This window comes from Pinus tabuliformis, chromosome 9, assembly GCF_031772625.1.
Source record: "Pinus tabuliformis cultivar Carrire ecotype Pingquan chromosome 9, CPIR1, whole genome shotgun sequence".
Lineage (NCBI taxonomy): Eukaryota > Viridiplantae > Streptophyta > Pinopsida > Pinales > Pinaceae > Pinus > Pinus tabuliformis.
In genome coordinates this window covers 885,206,343-885,225,263 of record NC_142307.1, presented here as the reverse complement: position 1 = coordinate 885,225,263, position 18,921 = coordinate 885,206,343, and the positions used below count along the sequence as shown (strand labels likewise).

General features: G+C 36.6%; 1 protein-coding gene across 4 annotated transcripts in view; it reads right to left on the bottom strand.

Moving 5' to 3' along the window:
- Nucleotides 1-9,459: 9,459 nt before the first annotated feature.
- The window catches only part of LOC149151610 (uncharacterized), a 33,814-nt gene continuing 24,352 nt past the window's right edge, over nt 9,460-18,921 (bottom strand). For 2 of the 4 annotated variants that reach the window (XM_089445610.1, XM_089445611.1), the window contains 2 exons: nt 10,497-14,509; nt 9,460-10,267 (listed from right to left, as the gene is read on the bottom strand). In XM_089445610.1, the coding sequence (XP_089301736.1) occupies nt 9,944-10,267; nt 10,497-14,504 (4,332 nt within the window). In that variant the 5' untranslated portion in view covers nt 14,505-14,509 and the 3' untranslated portion in view covers nt 9,460-9,943. The remainder of the gene's footprint in view (nt 10,268-10,496; nt 14,510-18,921) is intronic. The other 2 variants (XM_089445613.1, XM_089445612.1) reach the window with 2 other exon arrangements.

Sequence of the window (18,921 nt, the reverse complement as noted above, 5' to 3'; positions counted from 1 at the left end):
ACTAACAGGCTAGCGGATCAGTTGGCGAATGAAGGGGTACTATGTTCAAAAAGTAATAGAAGATATAACTGGATGTCGACTCCCCCAGGAAAATTGCGTGAAGACTGTCATAAACAGGCTACCATAGACCGGGAGTACTTTCAAAGCATGAGAAATAAGCAAAGCGAAGACTAATGGAAACTGAAGAAAGAGGACCATTCACAGGGAAGGAGCAGAAGGTAAACAGCGGGCAAGTTGGCAGGTACCTGACCAAAGATTGCCCAGATCTCCATCATCCTATGGATTTCGGGCCGGTAAATGCACGTAGGTTAACTCTACAAACGGACCCGAAAAAATATAGATTGGTGGCCTATTCATTCTTCGGGTCTGAAAGAGAAGTTAAAGGGTGGGCTATTTACCAAGATCGTTGCCATCCTATGAATTTCGGGTGGAAATCTGCTCGATCTTTAATTTTCAAAACGGACCCGAAATATTATAGTGAGGGGGCTTATTTATTTTTCGGGTCCATAAGGGAGGTTAAAGAGGGGGCTAGTTGTCGTGATCCCTTTGGTTCTCCTCCATCCTATGGATTTCGAGCAGAGAAACTACACAACTATTAATTCCTCAATCGGACCCAAAAAATTTTAGAAAGGTGGCCTAAGGTCCTCTTCGGGTCTGTAAGAAGAGTTAAAGTGCGGGATAGGTGTCAATCCGGAATCAACGTGTGACCATTGGATCTTGGAAGGTTGGATTGCACGGTCTTCGAGTTAACAAGTTAAATAAAGATTAAGGTTGGTCTTTTGTTGAATTTTTGTGGGCCATCGGATCTGTGGGCCCCGTCCTCAAAGGCGTTCAGTTTTTATTTGATGCACGGTATTCCAACTAGAAGGTTCCTCTGAAGTCTTGTTCAGGCTTTTCATGGTTTTCGCAGTTTGGTTCAGATTTTTTGCCAACCCAACTGCTTGTTGAATTTTCACAGAGCTGGTGTTGCTCTATGTATATTATGTATTTTTCTAGTTTAATAGAAGGTCCCACTCTTACTTGATAAAAAAAATTAAACCCCACCATGAAAACATAAATATCAACCTAAGGTGCACTACCACTAAGGGATTGTTACATCAAAATTTATTACACAACCTTAGTGAAAAGGTTAGGCTCATGATCAAATTAGATGTAGCAACCCCCCCTTCTAACTCCAACTTAGGAGAAATTATATCAATGAGGGTACTGAAATCATCAATGTGCTTCCATCTAGGTGATGTCTATGAAATGTTACATCATTAGGTTATATCAACTCCAGAAATCCCACAAAGGCAACATAAATCACCCCACCATAGTAACATCATTAGAGAAAGGAACAATAAAAATGCTAACTTATCAAATCAACAAATGTGTTCCCCATCACACATCCAACACATAAGGACCATGTGGAACACACCCTTCCAATGACACCAACATCATGCATCAACACTCCAAATCACTAAGAAACATCAACAACATCATGAATCATTTACCCCCTAACACCATCATCTAAACCTTGGGCTTAAACCATCATCCATATCGAAGAGATAGTATGCTCCACAACCATCGAAAAAGTGCAAACAATGGGAGATCAGCAAGGTAAGCACATGTGAGAATACCACCAAGTAATAGGCAGAATCATCCAACCAAGGAGAAATGAGACTCCCCTAAAAAAGAGACTTAGAAGAAACCAACAACAGATCTTCATCAATGTGATGAAAATCACAAAGTGGAACCTCATACATTATGAGGCATAACACAACCCTCACCTCCCAGTAGGACCCTGCATATCCCACTTCCCCTCCCATCTCTCCATAGACAAGGAAGAGGGGATTTGGGCCCCACCAAATCAAAAGTTAAGACCAAGATTTTATTTTCCTCTAACAAATCTCTTATTATAGTAGAATTCAATATCAAAGCATACTCAGAAGAAGGTGACCTACTTGACGCAAATCTATGCTTGATGAACAAGAAGTTTGGTTATAAGTCATAAGATGAAGAAATGTAATCCCCCTCAATGATCCTCAACTTATATAACTTGAAAATCCTCAAAGATTTATCCCATTATAATTAATATAATCTTTGTAAAGAAAATTTAGTTCAATTTATCCTAATTTATAAGCATACTTCCAAGAAAGAAAGAACCACAAACAAAAATAGAAATTGCATTGATGGCAGGTAATCATGCCACTTCTTAAGATGAGAGCATCCTATCATAGCCTAGAAATCATCTTAGTTAATACGTCTTCTCTTCATGGGTAGAGCCACTAATATTTTATTGAAGATATAATTATCTCATTTATTATATTAATGGGTAGAGTCAATAATCTTTTATTGAATATATAATTATTTCATTTAAAAAAATAAGAATTCTTAAGTGAACATTATTATAGAACAGTGCTTCACTCTAACTAGGGACTTAATATTTTGGTAACACTCCCACTTAATATATAAATGTATATAGACTTCATTTTATAACAATCTCGCTCATTCTAACCTTTATATGAACTCAGTTGATAACAAAGTTTATTTCAAATCCATATTTGCAATGACCAAACTTCCCTTTCGAACATCCCTTTGTTAATGCATCAAGCGCCATCCATCCAATGTCACTAAACTCCAACTATGTGTTCTACTTTTCTATTTTCTTGCAAATAAAGTGATATTGTACTTCAATGTGTTTTGTTCCTACATGAAACAATCATTCTTGGTCATGGAAACATAGATGTTCTTATCACATGCCAAAACTATAGGATATGCCTAATTTATTCCAACATCGAAAAGCATCTTTCTCAACCAAATTAACTATTCAATTGCATAATATGTTTCCACATACTTTGCCTTTTCCCTCAAAATAGAAATGATAGGTTTCTTCTTTCTCACCCATGAGTTGGTTCCACAAGCCAACTTGAAGCAATAACCTTATGTAGATCTAAAATCATCCACGCCACTTGCTCAATCTACATCACAATATCCAATGATATGTAATGCATCTTCCAAAATCCTAGTGACTCAATGTGACATCAAGGTTAGTTATACTTTTGGGATACTTGAAAATCTTGTTAGCCACTCCCTAATGTTTCTATCTAACATTACCCAAGAATTAACTAAAATTGTTCATGACATATGAAATATCAAGGCTTGTACAAACCCTTTGCAAAGATTAATCTTCCAAACACATTTTGATAAGGATTTGTTAACATGGTCTCCTCTTCATTGTTTGTCATGTCCTTTGACAACTTCAATGTAACCTCCATTAATGTCTTTAGAGGCATGCCTTCATGCAACCCAACTTTTTGGAGGACACCTGCATATATCCCCAACTCAAATGACTCTACTTGTTGTTTCTATATCTTAGTATGAATTAATTCCCTAGTTATGGAATCTATTTGATGCATATAATTGAATCTTCTCCTCAAATATTAAAACCTTCACTGAGGATTTATCCAATAGTGTGTTGGATTGTACTTTATATAACTACTCTATCATTTACAATGTCTTCTTTAATTTGCACATCGAGTTCTCTTTTCCAAGGTTCTTGTTCCCTTCTCATACATAGAAATGTTAGCTTCATATAAAATTGTTAGCAAAGCCACTTCATCCCCATATAATACATAGAAATATTATAGCCTCTTTGATGGTTTCTAAATTCTATTTAGCCTAATTTGTAATCAAATTTGTTCGTCCACGTCTTCATAAAAACTTAAAGTCGCTCCTCTCTCAAAACTCCTAAGAGATTGTACATCCATGTCCTTAAGTTTATGATGCCAAGTGACAACCATAGCCAGTTCATCATCTACATCAACCATGGAAAATCCATTTTTGGTACCTCCATACACAGCTTTTATATGTCTCCATCACTCATTCCTTTAACAATGATATTCCATTTTGTACTCTTTATAATACAATTCGCAGACCTGAACTCTATTACCAGACAATATGCATAATTTTACTCATTGCAAGCAGAATTTTTGCCAATGCAGAAACATAATATTTGCTTGTATGCCATCTAGCATCCATAGTGATACCACTACACTCATATTCTTACACTTTGTTCCATCGTCAAAAGTTACATTCCATCCTTTTAGAAGGGCCTCATATTGCATAGACCATGACCACTAAGATGTCATGTGCTAAGTGGCTCCCAAATAAAGGTACCATTCACTAAGAGTGCTTGTAATTGAGGGTGTGGTCACAGAGAATAACTCAACTCCACCATTTCTAGAGGCTATATTGGTCATATATTTCCCTTTTCTTCTTTGTAATCCACTTTATGAAATCCTTCTTGAGATGGCCATTCTAACCACTTGCCAACTTCACTATGGTATTTTGCATTGTGAAGCAATTCTATCTAAGGTTGTGTCGTTGACGCAAGCAACTTTTTCTAGTTTTGTTTGCCTTTACTTCCTAATGAAAATAATAATGTTATGCCTTTAAAACCAGATTTGCAACTTTTGTGCTCAACTTCTTCCTACAACAAGGTTGAACATGCCTTATGCAAATTAAATACAAATTTTGTTTCCAAAGCCACATATTCCCTTCATAAGTCAATAAAAAGAGTCGTCACAGCATCCTCATCTAAGATTACGTAAATTTAACTCTGTTATCACTAGATGCATGGAATCTACAATAGAAATAGGGATAGAAGTAATTTCTCAACAATTCTTTTTGAGCTTATGTCAATTGCAGTTTTTGTGTATTCAAAGGTAAGGGTATAAGAAAACTTAACAATATTTTTCATTTGGATACATGGAATGTGCAATAAAAATAAAAATGTGCTTCACTAATTAATACCAAACCTCCTTGAAAATTTTGGTATCACTAGCATGCAAAACTAGACTATCAAACAAGTTGAAAATACTACGTAGAAGAGATTTACCATCCTTATTTTATGATGTATGGATTTCATCTATCTTATGGATGGCTTTCGCTTACCTTCAATGAACCAAAGCAGATATGTCTCCAATAGAAACATTACCGTATAAGGTTTTTTACCGATTGAAATATATATCATCGTATTTTTATTATATCTTTAGCTTGTATCTTAGGATGATAGAGGCCCTTTCTAACATTTGACTTACAGACTTGAACCTCTCTTGTTAAAACTGCTCATAAATTTCATAGTTGTGTTGCAAAACCATTAAGTGACTTCAAGGTGAAACTACATGCTTTCATACAATGCAAAAAAAACATATAGAATGGAGGATCACGGACCTCCCACTTATCCAAAAATAAGAACCTATAGCACAAAGAGAATTTGATACAAAGCTCCTCATACATGAAATGTGCATAGAGGTTTTCACATGTAAGTCTTTTTATAATATGTGTGTGTATTCGAAAAACTTGGTGAGTAAGTTTCCTTATTTTTTAAATACATGTATGGAATATAATCAAGTATAAAGTTGAAAATATATTACATCATGACTTAAATATAATTATGAGTAATTATCAAATTCCTACATTATAATATAAATAACATATACAATTTTCTGGAATAATATTTGAAAACTAAATTATATTTGAATACAATTAGAGTGTAAATATTATGAAAACAATCTTACATTATGTGACTTTTTAATGTTATTTTGTAAATACAAATATTTAGTTTTATTGCAAAACTAAAATTATGAAAACTAAAACCATATTTCAATACAATTAGGCAGTTATTATCACAAAAACAATCTTACATTATATAATTGTTTAGATGTTATTTTGTTAAAAATACAAACATTTAGTTTTATTGCAAATGTTAATAGAGGTTTCAAACTTACATCCTAATTTTGAGGAGCCTTGTGTGTATTGCTATGTATGTTGATCAGTTATTTTTTCGAATTTTAAACCAAAACCTTTTTTGTTCTTATGATTTATTAGTTTATTAATATTCTGATTTGGTGTTTTGTCAACAAGTTGTCTATATATTGATTATTTATTAAGAATTGTGAGGGTTGGATTTCTAGTTTAATTGCAATTTCTATTCTCATGCATAATTTTACCACGGGTATATGTTAAATTTGAAGCAAGCACAAGCTAAGAACTACATGAATGCAATTTACTTGTTCTAAATTTGGGATTAATTTATAAAAGAGTTCTAATTCCAAAAAATTTAGTCATTCCACTTCAAGATCATTTAAAAGCACACACACACACACACACATATATATATATAGTTGTTCTCTCCTAATTATTGGGCATGTAGGTATCAAATTTGATACCTACACAAGAATATGTTATAAGGAAGAGACTAAAGATTGCATGGGATACGAATTGTAAATCTATAATGTTGTTTGTTTTGATTTTTTATGGAAACCAAGAAGTTCTCATACATGGGCCATTTTGTAGTATAAAGCAATTGAATGTTATCACAAGTTTGTGAATTTGCTCTCTATATTTCTCTCTCATACGCTATATATACTATTTTTATGTATATCAACCATTACACATTAAGTGTGATGAGAAAACAAAGATTTCATGATGAATACAACGAGATACATAAAAAGTATGAACTAAAAATACTTACATGATCAAAGAAAGAATCATTTGTTCCTAATGTTAGTCACCAAATGTGGAACATTATTGTTAATATAATGCACCATATTAAGATCATGCAAACACTTTCATAATCATAATAATGCAATTCCAAAATTTTATGTACTTCACTAGAAATTCATTGTAAACATGTTGTAATCAAATGGACAACACTTAACGCATCACAAGGCAACATTAGATCATTTCAAAAATTTCCCCAAAGTTGATCATGTGTATACAATGACACAATAAATGTATTGTCCTCCTTGGGACTCTTAAATTTTAAGGGACTTTTTGTAATGCACACAATCAAGTGCACAAATTTATTATATATGCAACTTATGCTTCAAAGAATTCATCAGAGTTAAAATAGATGACATGATTGCACAAATTTTCTCCCTCATGTTTTGGAATGTTTAAAATACTGGATGATCAAGTTAGTTTTATAAAGCTTTTCTTTGGAAGAAAGATAAGTGGGTAAAGATAAAATAAATGTTAAATGATTTCTTAGACATACTAACTTGTCACATAAGTTCATGAATGTCAATTGAAATTGTATTAGTAGCTAAAGAGTTTGTCTTAAAATATGATACTTATAAAAAAGGCAATAAGAGTTTGTGCAAAGTACTAGATCAATGGCATCCCCGAAACCAAAACTAACACAAACAACCTCAAAGAAGACATGTAGCCTAGAAGTCCTCTAAATGATTCATCATTAACTACTAAATTCTAAGAAAATGGATCAAAGGGCATAAAGATCAAGTGATATCTCTAATATTGCATTGTAGAGAGTTAAAAGGGTCATTAATTATTCAAGATATTCTCATCCTAAATTAGTACATTGTGAAAGCCCCAACATAAAATTAATCTAAGGCTTTTTATATATTCGATATCATATTATGAAAGATATAAAGGCTAGAAAATAGTAAGGGTCTAAAAGGTCCAAAAAGCACATCAACCATTTGTTCATACAAGTGTGTATATGTATAAATCTCAATTATTTATTGATATATCCATTAATCACATTAAAATTGGTCACTATGTATATTATTCCATTCATAAAATGCAAACCCTATCACCATGCTTGTAAATATTTACATATTACTAGATCATGCTCTAAAAAGTTAAGAACCCTTCCCAACATCAAGATTGCTTAGTCTTGATGGCTTCTTTTATTATGTCAAATGTTTTTATATTTGTTCCATGCCTGTTTCCATGTTATAAGTTAAACAAAATTGGTGATACTTGTAAATCTTCAAATATTGCTAGATCATGCTCCAGAAAGTTAAGAACCCTTCCCAGCATCAAGATTGCTTAGTCTTGATGGCTTCTCTTATTATGTCTTTATATTTGTTCTATGCCTATTTCCATATTACAAGTTAAACGAAATTTGATTGATTGAAACTCAAATAAAACTTAGATACAAGTCTAAGCAAAGCACATGTGAAAGACATGCAAGTATTTCATTGTTAGTGTTTACAATTACATATTATATTTTGCATGTGCACATCTGATGTTATGGGAAAGCAAGAAAGCAAGAGGATTTTTCCCCTACCCATCTGAGTTTAAATCTCACTAAGGTTCATTCCCTTGGGAAAGCAAGGGAAGATCTTTAAGCCCATCTAGGAACACATGTAAGGCATAAGGGATATACCCTTTAATATATATGTGGCACTAGTAACATACCAACAATCTCACTCTTGTTGAGGGTGTGAGAAAGTGTTCCAAACATTTGAGTCTCAATGGCTAGCTCAAGCAATGATGAGCCAAACGTGTGATCTGTCCCTCAAGTTGAAGAGGTCACAAGTTCAACTCTCTTGATCTTTCAAAGCGAAGTGCTTGGAACTTGGACATTGACAATTTACCCTGGTTACCACTTGTCAATGATAATGAAGTCCCCTAATATTTGCCATGCTCTATATAAGAAAATAAAAACAAAGCACATACTATATTTTACATCATTTCTATATTTACCTTGCTTTCTTTGATATGGCATAGCACACTGTGTACCTGGTTTTCTTTGATATTACATGATATAACATTTACAGGGCATTTAGATTTTCTTCATCTGAAATCGTTATCTATATTTTCGTCCCATAAGAATTTTGTTATGAAAGTAATTCATATTTCCCTTGCAATGTGTTTGTTCCTTTTATCCCAAAGTAATACACCTTTGTTACACTACAAATACTATGAACAAGCAATTACTCAAATTTATTATGGATAAGCATGGAAAATCGTATACTACAAATATTCGAACTAGCATAAGTTGTCACAGAGGATCTGAGACGGCTTCCCCACCCAAAATATTAGATCTTATTTACCACTCCGAACCACGAGTTCAACAATGACTAATTAAATTTCATTTATATCATCTTTGGAAATGATTTCTCTTCTAAAATTTAATTTTTTAGGTTCTTAGAAATGTTGTGTGACAAATTGCATCAGCCTACAACAGTAGCTGTGGTGTAGTTTCAGAGAAAAAACATGCATTTCACCGTGATTCCTTCCTAGTCTAAAGCTGAAAAATAGCATACTCTTATACAGAATTTATTCATTGGCATATTTTTAACATCACCAAAATACGTCCCGGCATTTATCGATTGCACGTTTGTTTAATGCATATTTCATAAACAAGGGTTTCTATAACTGCCCAATAGATCAATGTTTAGTTTAATGCATATCTTATAAACACCAGGGTTTCTATAACTGCCCCATAGGACAATGTTTAGTCTAATGCACATTTTATAAACATCAGGGTTTCTATAGCTGCCCAATAGGTCAATGTTTCGTGAAATAATCTATGCCAAAATGATTGAATCATACATCTCTAGCCATTGCACCCACCATAATATATTAGCAACATTGTAGATATGTACATTTTCCAGACTTTGGCTTCAACTTTCTCTTTCAAACTAACAGATATGAAACATCTTTGAGAAAAAATTATTATAAATTATTCAATCTGGATGTTTGCTATAAAATGTGATGCAAGTACAATAAACTATTGATACAAAACCCAAGGGAGAGATGATACTTCCATTTAGTCGGTATGGTGTGCTTTGGCCTGATCAAAAGATTTTGGCAAGCACTTGATCATTGGCTTGAAAGCAACTATATCTCAGACTAATCAACATCGTATAATACTTGCACTTGCCCTGTAGAGAAGAGAAACAGCATCTGCGTTTATCAGCTATTTGCATTCATTTAGGTGGGGCCAACTTGATTCTGTTACATCAAACTCTATGAAGGTGACTCAATCAGGCTTGCTCCTATCTAAACACTAACTAATAAGATACATAGAGGGCAACTCCAGGAATATTTACTTGGAGTACAAGATGCAATCATTTGACAAACCCCAACGCTGACAAACTAAGCACAGCCAGGGACTGGCCAAAATACAAGGTATATGTGCATATTACACCCTTCCAAATGGAGAAAGAGGTCGATCAGGTACACAGTTCACAGAAAATACATCATGGTTCCTTGGAATATCATCCTGTGGGGTTGAAATCTCTTCACTTAATGTTCTTACTTGCTTTGCAAGCGAAGCATTCAATGCCCTAGCACATGACTCTTGTATGTTACACTCCTTTGCAGACATTAAAGGTTCTCTGCTGTGAAGCATGGCCACACCGATAGAAAAAGCCTGCAGAGGTGACAATTGTGCTTGGAAGCTAAGTAAGTACAATCCATCATTAACAATAGCCAAGCTCAATGCAGGTGTGCTTTCTTTCTCTCCCTGAAAGAAGTTTCATTGAATGATAAGTCAAATTTTATCAGAAGAAAAAATGTTAACAAAATGCGATGGTAAAACATCTGTAAGTCTTATATCCAACCTATCAAGGGACAGGAAACTCTTGACAGTACGAATAAATAAAAGGAAGAGAGACTACGTAATTGCCTTGTTCAAGTTAAGAATCTAGTTCTTGGGCCAAATAACAATATTTTTGCCAAGTTTAAATGCATACCTGAATATATAGATCTGATGGATGAAAACCTTCAATCTCGATATTGCTTTCTGGCAAACCACTCTTGTTTGGATTTGAATTGTCAATTATGGTTAATGGACAACCTAAATCCCAGCCACCACAGTCACACCTACCACCAGTCTGCCATCTTTCGATCAGAGGTGAAGGCCCATCAGACTCAGTTATTGGTGAGCCATGTATACCTGCTGGAATTATAACTGTTACACTTGTATGCCCTTGAGCTCCACAGCTCAAGCTAGTGTCTGAACTTTCTAAATACTCGTTTACAAATGAGCATCTTTCCAAACTCCGAATAGAATCCATGATGGGGAAATCACTGCATTCCATTGATGTGGCACTCGATTTAAAAGAGTGAAAATGAGTATCATCATTCAATTCAGATGGGGAAAAAGTAATTGAATAATCAAGTATAGTTTCTGACCTTGTACCACCTGATTTGTCAAGAAACTTCAGACCCCATCCAGCAAATTTATTTGAAACAGTATCTTCTCCAGGTCCACCCTTCACACTTTCCCTCCATTCTAATGGAACTTTAATCACTAAAGCTGCCAACTCGAGGTGACGGCAGAAAGAACTAGAAATACACATATCAGAATCTAAAACATCAGGTTCTCTCAATTTGACTTGAGTAGTATCTCTGCTGGTTGATCTGGATCTCATTGAACTGGATTGGCATGACTCGTTGAAACTTTGACTGAAAGGATACCTCAATACATTCATTTCCTTTTTCCTGTGTGTGGGTTTAGGAGGCATCGAACCTCTGGGAATTAGAATTTCACCGACATCACCCGACATAGAAGAGGAGGATGTTGTTGAATCTGGGAAGGAATCCTGCAATGACACATTTGAAGAAAAATCTCCAGCATGGACCAACTGGGAAGGACACAAATTGTCTTTTTCTGTATGCTCCATTTGCATTGTTGGAATCTCACTGGTATTCTCTCTTTTCACACCAAATAAAACAAAGTCGGTTTCAACCATATGCTCTATGTTGCCAAAACTGTTCAACTTCGAGCATAAGGAACTGGACACCTTCATCTTACCCACAATATCAGGTACATGATTATCCTTTCGTCCCCAATTTACCCATCCAGTCTTGATTTTTTTCTTGTTATTACTTTGCCCTGAATGAAATGAATACATCCAATCAACATCTCCTGCTTCAGACTTATCAGTTTTCCATGTTTTGGCTGCAAGAACTTCTTCAGACCCATTAAGGGAAAATGTGAAATAGGGAAGGCCACTCTTGTACACAAAATGCAGAAGCCCCTGTAAAATTGGACGATGAGCTGGTGGAGTTTGAGTACTTGAACGAGCAACATCAGTATCTAAAGTAACTTCAGATAGTTTTTCCGAAAACTGTTCATTTTTAACTTTACGTCCAGGAGAATTGCATCTACTTCTTGACACAGACAAGAAATTCTTGCCCGAAACATTGCCTTCTGATGCCATAAGTGACTGATTTTCTGATGAAGCCAATCTTGCACTAGAACTTTTTGATGTTTTATGACTGTATCTGGGAAAACCCTGTGCATCAGATTTGCTTGGAGATATCTCCATTGTGACACTTGCCTTGGACTTTGAAACACCATGAACCTGTCCATGATGCAGTGAGGTATGTTCCAAACGTGCAGAAGTAGACACGTCCATTCGATGCCTTTCCTTAGATTTGACAATAGGGTCTATCCACCTTCTTAAAGGACTGATCGAAGCTTTCTTATGAACCTTGCACCCAGCTTTAGATAAGTTTCCATGGCAATGGCATCCATCTGGCTTGACTGAAAAGGATTTTGGGGTCATGAAAACAGTGTCACAATTGTTAATTGCAGGATCCCGAGTCCCACTTACACTGAAACTTTTAGCTCTCCTGTTTGTATGGGTTGTCCTAATACCAATAGGTGATTTATCTCTGACTACTGTTTCATGCAAGTGCTGGTCAGAGCATGCTTCTGCCGACTTAACTGGTATGTCAGACACATTGTACTGATTCTGCAGCTCATTATATATTGCAGATTGTGATCTGTGAAACAAAACATCAGTAGAAGCAGTTCTTAGATGAAAAGCAGTTTCTGGAGTATACGAAACCTTGCTGTTTACAGAGCATGTAGGGTTCTTTGGTAGTATGCACTTTTGAATGCCTCTAGAAACAATGCTATTACCATCCAAGAAGATATGATTTTGGTCACTTTCTGATGGTGGACAATGATCTGAACCTGCTTTCTGCAGTGATAGATTATGAAGTGACTCATCAGTAGAACCAGTTCTTAGATGAAAAGTAGTTTCTGGAGCATTTGAAAGCTTGCTGTTTACAGAGCATATAGGGCTCTTTGGTAGTATGCAATTTTGAGTGTCTCCGGAAGAAATGCTATTGCCTTCCAAGAAGATATGATTTTGGTCACTTTCGGATGATGGAGAATGACCTGAAGCTGCTTTATGGAGTGATAGATTATGAAGTGACTCGGCCAATTTATATATCAAGGGAGGATCATTTGTCTGAATACTACTACCATCAACGTTTGAAGAAGGCAACTCATCAAAGCAGTCAAGAAATTGATTATTTACATCATCCTCTAAGTTGTCTCCTTGATTTGATCCAATAGCTGATGAATACCTAGGCTTCTCACCAAACTGTTGTGGTACATCTTCAAAATTTAGTGACATCTCTGAGCATGTTTCTGGTGAACGATCTCCAGCTGACAAGAAACAAGGAGTACCACACCCACTAACCCACTGTTCCTTGGGAAGTTCAAAAACTGGATTGCTACCTTGCTCAGTTCTTGAACCATCAATTTCATTTTCATTGCCCACTCCTTTTTCTGAAGAATAAACACATTCTGGGGATTTTAGATCTGAGAATGGAACTTCCTTTTCTAATGTAGCAGATATAACTTTTGGTATTTCCCCTACCATTGAACCTTGGTTCTTCACCATCTTTCCCTCGAGAAGATTGAAATCGAAGTATTCATTATGTGGAGACTCAGTATCTGTCACAAGCTGTGTACGCAGAGATGTTTCCTTTGAACCATGCCTTGAGCCTTCCACACATACTGAGTAGCTTTCTTGACCCTTGCTTGGGGAAGATGAATGGCTCCGACAGTGTGGTTTGACTGAAGAGGATGAAGCTGAATTTAAATATGAAAGCAAGGAACTAGAAGGTGACCTCTCCCTTTTAGCGGAATAGCTAGCTTCACTTCTGCAAGAGAAAGAAGAGGATTCCAAGGTTGAGAAGGATGAAGAGGTGTCGCTCCCAGACGGTGAATTAAAACTTCTTCTGGGCCCTTTCCCTCCTTTCTTACGATTCCACTTTTCTAAAAGACTCCAATCCAGTACTCCAAAACGCAGGGCTCTCTCCTGAAAAGAGTCTGTTTTCTCTGCACGTTGAAGATAATCAGGTAACTTTGACATATACCGTATTAGGTCTTCTGTTTCTGATTTCTTGTCTTTTGCCATGCCATTTGTATGCTTCTTCGAAGATTCATTGGTAACTAAACAATCTCCACCTTCCTGCTGTATTTCCCGGAGATCATGCATTACATGCTTTTGAGCACAGTTGGAACCATCTAAACCTTTGTTCTTTTTGGAATTGCTTCGACAATCCACCTTTCCTTCACTTTTGGTTTCTTTCAAATCTCCCGGCCAAAACTTTTTTCGTGATTTTGAATTATGATAAATGGATGGCCTTCTCACTTCCAAGAAATCTTCAGCACGTGCCTCAGATTGTGCTATCTCAGATGATACGCTTTCACATGATGTATTAAAATAATGGCATTCCGGGTCACACTCCAAAAGGTTATCAACTGCAGTCTCTTTCAGAGCATCTCCCTTTGAACTGACCTTCTCTGTAGATTTTACCCTTTTCTCAGCACCATAAATATATGCATGTCCCATCTTAACATGCACTTCGCCTTTAGCTTTTGCATTGACACCCCCAACTCCCACATTGGTAGACATTGACTGCAGGTTGAAATGAGCCCCATCGAACATCATCTAAGCTGCCAAACATCATAATGTCAGAAATCACTTTTATAATTTAGAGTTGCCAATATATAGGCCCACAAAGTTGAACATTTGCAATGCAATAGCTGCCATATTACCACACAAACTTTAAATGTGCATGGACAAACTCATATCCAGTTAACTGAAGACAGTATTATTTACAATGTAGGGCAATGAAATCATAAATGTCAAAGGCACCCAGGTAATTTAGAAGCAATCTCGCCTGGCTAAGTTAATGATAGTTTTTCCTAGTCATTTTATAATTTATATAGCAACTGAACTATGGAAATTCAATAAAAGAAAAAAGTACGAATACAACATGCAATGAACAGGAAGTTGCCAGTCAGTTGAGGGAGCTGCCTCCCTGCTGTTCTGGTTCCCACCCAATGTTTTATATGCCTAGTAACAGAGCTCACCATGATACAATAAACAGGAAGTTGCCTGAGAGTTGAGGGAGATGCCTCCCTGCAGCTCTGCTTCACGCACAAGGTTTCTGAAGCTCACAGGGTCTGACTGCCTTGCCAACAAAAGGAGTCATCAGAACTTCAGCTTGGATAAGTGAAATTCAGAAGTATTCAGCAAGTTAGCAGCTGACTTGTACATATTCACAAGTATCTCAGATGTGAAAACAAGTCAACCAAAAGGCATGTTTTGGGTTAATTTTTCAATTTTCACATTGCTTTTATGCATTTTGGTTGACTGCCTTTTGCACGTGAATTACTTGTGAATCTGTACGAATCATCATTCATCTCATGCTCTTCTATATGTTATGGTTGACTGATTTCTGCACAAGAATCATGTGCACGTGTCATCCTTTTTTGGTGCTTTTAACTTTCATGCATTTTGGTTGACTGAATTCTGCACAAAAAAATGGGGAATATACTCTTGTGTTGTTTATGCATTTTGTTGCACTGTTTTCCATGCCTGAGCTACTTGCCAATCTTCGCATGCAGAAATCTATTAGAATGTCTGTTATGATGATCACCCCATGTACTTGGGGGGTTTTAAGTTGGAGTTACTTCATGTTTTAATGAGGTTATTTACATGGGGGGTTTTAAGTTGGAGTTACTTCATGTTTTAATGAGGTTATCATGTAATAAATAATAAAGTTAAACGAGTCAATCAATAATTCATTAGATGTTAGGGAGTGACTCATTGAGGCTATGTAAGTGACTCAGGTATCTTGTGGAATATACAACTGATTCAAATGGTTCTCTCTGCTTTAGTGTTTGCAATCTTGATATGGTATCAGAGCCACGGAATCAAGGGGAAACATCGAGTCACAGTGAAGAAGCTAAGGCACCATGAGGTCACATAATACAGACTGAGGCCAGAAAGGTGGCAAATGTTGGAACAGAATTTCTGAAAGAGTTTCAAGGTGCTGCAACAGAATTCAAGGAATTGTTGGCACATCTTTTGGGGAGTGCAGCTGATAGAATTCGAGGACAATGCAAAGAAGTCAAAGGGTTGTGCATCATGAAGCAGATTCTGGTCACAGAAGAATCTGGGCACGCATACTGAGATAGCAGGATCTGGGTTTAATTTTCCAGGCACAAATTGCTGATAACTGTGTTGACAGAAGCTCAGATCCTGAGGCAGCATCATCTGGCATGAATCCCAAAACTGACATGCAGAAATAGTCAGTATGAACAAAATTTATACAGGCACGAATTAGACTGTTTTACTAAGTCACTTGACACGATGACATGGGACACAGGACACGGAAATACAAATATCTGACATGTGACACGGAAACCCCCAGAACAGGGATACGGATGACTATATACTCAATAATATATATATATATATTATATATATATATATCGTAAAAATTATAACAAATTAGTGAATTACACAAAAAAATGAAATAGACAGATTCAATTCAGAAACTAAAACATTTACATGATGATATAAATTCAATCATACATACAACTAGTACTACATCAATGATGATAAATTGACAAACACACAAGAAATTAAAATCATAAACTGCAGTTTTCTCATTAAGTCATCAAAATAAAAATGTGTTACATAGATACAGAGTCACTGTGTCAATGATACTATAGGTGGGAATGCCAATGGCAAATACAAAACAAGGGTAGATACTAGAACTGTAGATCAAGATGGAAGAATCCCATATCTCATGACTGTCAGTAGTCCCCCATGTCATTATCATCAAAATCAGCATCACTGTCACTGCTCTCTCTTCCATCCTCATCCTCTATATCCAATCCAATCTCTCCATCTGCTGGTGTGGAGGATGACCCCTCAAAAAGATCACCATCATCAAAAGTGACTGGCTTTAGCACTGGTTCATTAAGATCCAAGTTGACCAATGCCAACTCAATACTATTGTCCAAACCCATATCATCAGAAAACACATCCCACATATTTCTCTTTCCCTTCACCACTCCTCCCTCTCCCTGTAAATAAGATGAAGGTTGGTGTGCCCATACACCATTGTCTCTGCCCTAAACTACTCAAGCCTGCTCTTCTTCAAATTATACAAATTCCCATATCTGCTAAGAGGATGAAATAACCTAAGAGAAGAGTCGCATATCTAGTTGTTGTAGAAGAGGGCATCTCGCCCCATGAGTTGCCCACCAAGCATAGGGCTTCTTAGCCCCCCTATCTCTAAGCACACAATAGCCTCCAAATCTCCCAGTGCTAGTCAAAAACTCTACAAAGGCCTCCTCCACCTCATTAAGGGATTCTCTATCCTAATATATCCATCTAAATGCATCCTTCCTCCACTGTGAAATCTCACCATCCATGTGAGGATGGAATCTGTGTGAAGGCCCACCATTGAGCCAATCATTGTTGTAGCATTTGGAATTCAAATTTCAATGAGCGGGTATTTGGGCTTCAATGAATGACCCTGCTACCCACCAAAATGGGCAACCCCATAGGTGAAAAAAAAAATCCTATTCTCGACAACCAACCGGTCAACCAGATACCCAACAACCCCTGACAGCCACCACTAGCTGACGATATGCCATATATCTCCACTACTTGCATCATCCATTTGCTTCTCACCCATCTGTCATGAGCACATGGATGAAGGTGGGATTTTACTCAAAAGGTACTTTGATCATTTTGCAATCGAGTGCTTATACTTGTTTATTTTTCAGCATCTAGTATGGATTATGGGTTGATCTGGAAGATTGACAAACTCTGACCATGATCTTGTTCTCTCACCTTACTTGGGGGGTTAATCTTTGATCCTAGTCCAATGGGACCTCCTTTAAGGCCCTTTGGGTATAGGAGGGGCACTATATGGGAAGCCCTGAATGAGACAGTGTAGTTCCATCTTCCTATATGTCATAATTAACACCTTCCATCTTACATTACAAGTCCATATCTCACCTCCATTCTTTGGGTTCAACTTGTCATTAGTTCAAGCCCCCCTTTAACTTAACCCCCCTTGATGTCTTGTAACATATTTCCTAATGGATATTTTTTCTCTTAAACCTGTCTTTGCTACAGCCTACAGCAATGTTTTTTCAGCATTAGAAGTTATACTTGCAACAGATGGAACACTAACAGAGAATGATGAAATTGAAGGAGAGGAAGCAACATCAATAGTGGCATTCCTCCCTTTCGGGGCCTTTCCTTTGACGTTTTCCAAATGCCCTTGTTGATTGAGCCATGATTTGTGTGAAACGAGGAAGAAAACAAACTACTATAGGAAAAAACTTGAATTCAGGTTGATAAATACACTTGCCCAACACTTGGGCTCCCTTCAAATCTACAATTTAACCCTCAATTACACACCAAGACACCTTAGAGCTCCAACCTGTAGAAAAGTATGAGAAAAAATGAGGGACATAACTTTTTGAGAGGGCTACAGGTCCCTTTGTGTGGGATACCTATCCTAAAATTGAGACACAATTAGGGCACATCCAGACATGTGTTTGGCATGTGTCTTGTAATGTGTGTTTGACACACAAAATAGAGACACAGACCCCTATGGGAAGGACACATGCCAAACACATGTCCAGCACGTAGGATACAGATATGCAAATCCCCCTAACATGTGTTTGGCATGTGTCCTATAATGGGTGTCTGACACGCAGGGTACAGACATGCAGACCCCTAAGGGCAGGACATGTGCCAAATGCATGTCTGACACACAGGATACAGATACGCAGAACCCCCTAAGGGTGTGTCTTGTTACTTAGCTTGGTATCGACCATGTTGAATACAAGTTTCGCAATCATCTTTTGTCACTCACTGTGGCACATCAAAGAGAGGCACACAATGCACAAAGGACATCAAAATGGGAATGCCTAAACCTTACTTTGTTGCTAATCAGTTACACTATTTAGAGGCAGATTGCAAAGAGTTTCTACAACTTGTTTGAACTAGACAAGTTGGGTTATGTTTAGCAACAAACAATGGTTTAAAA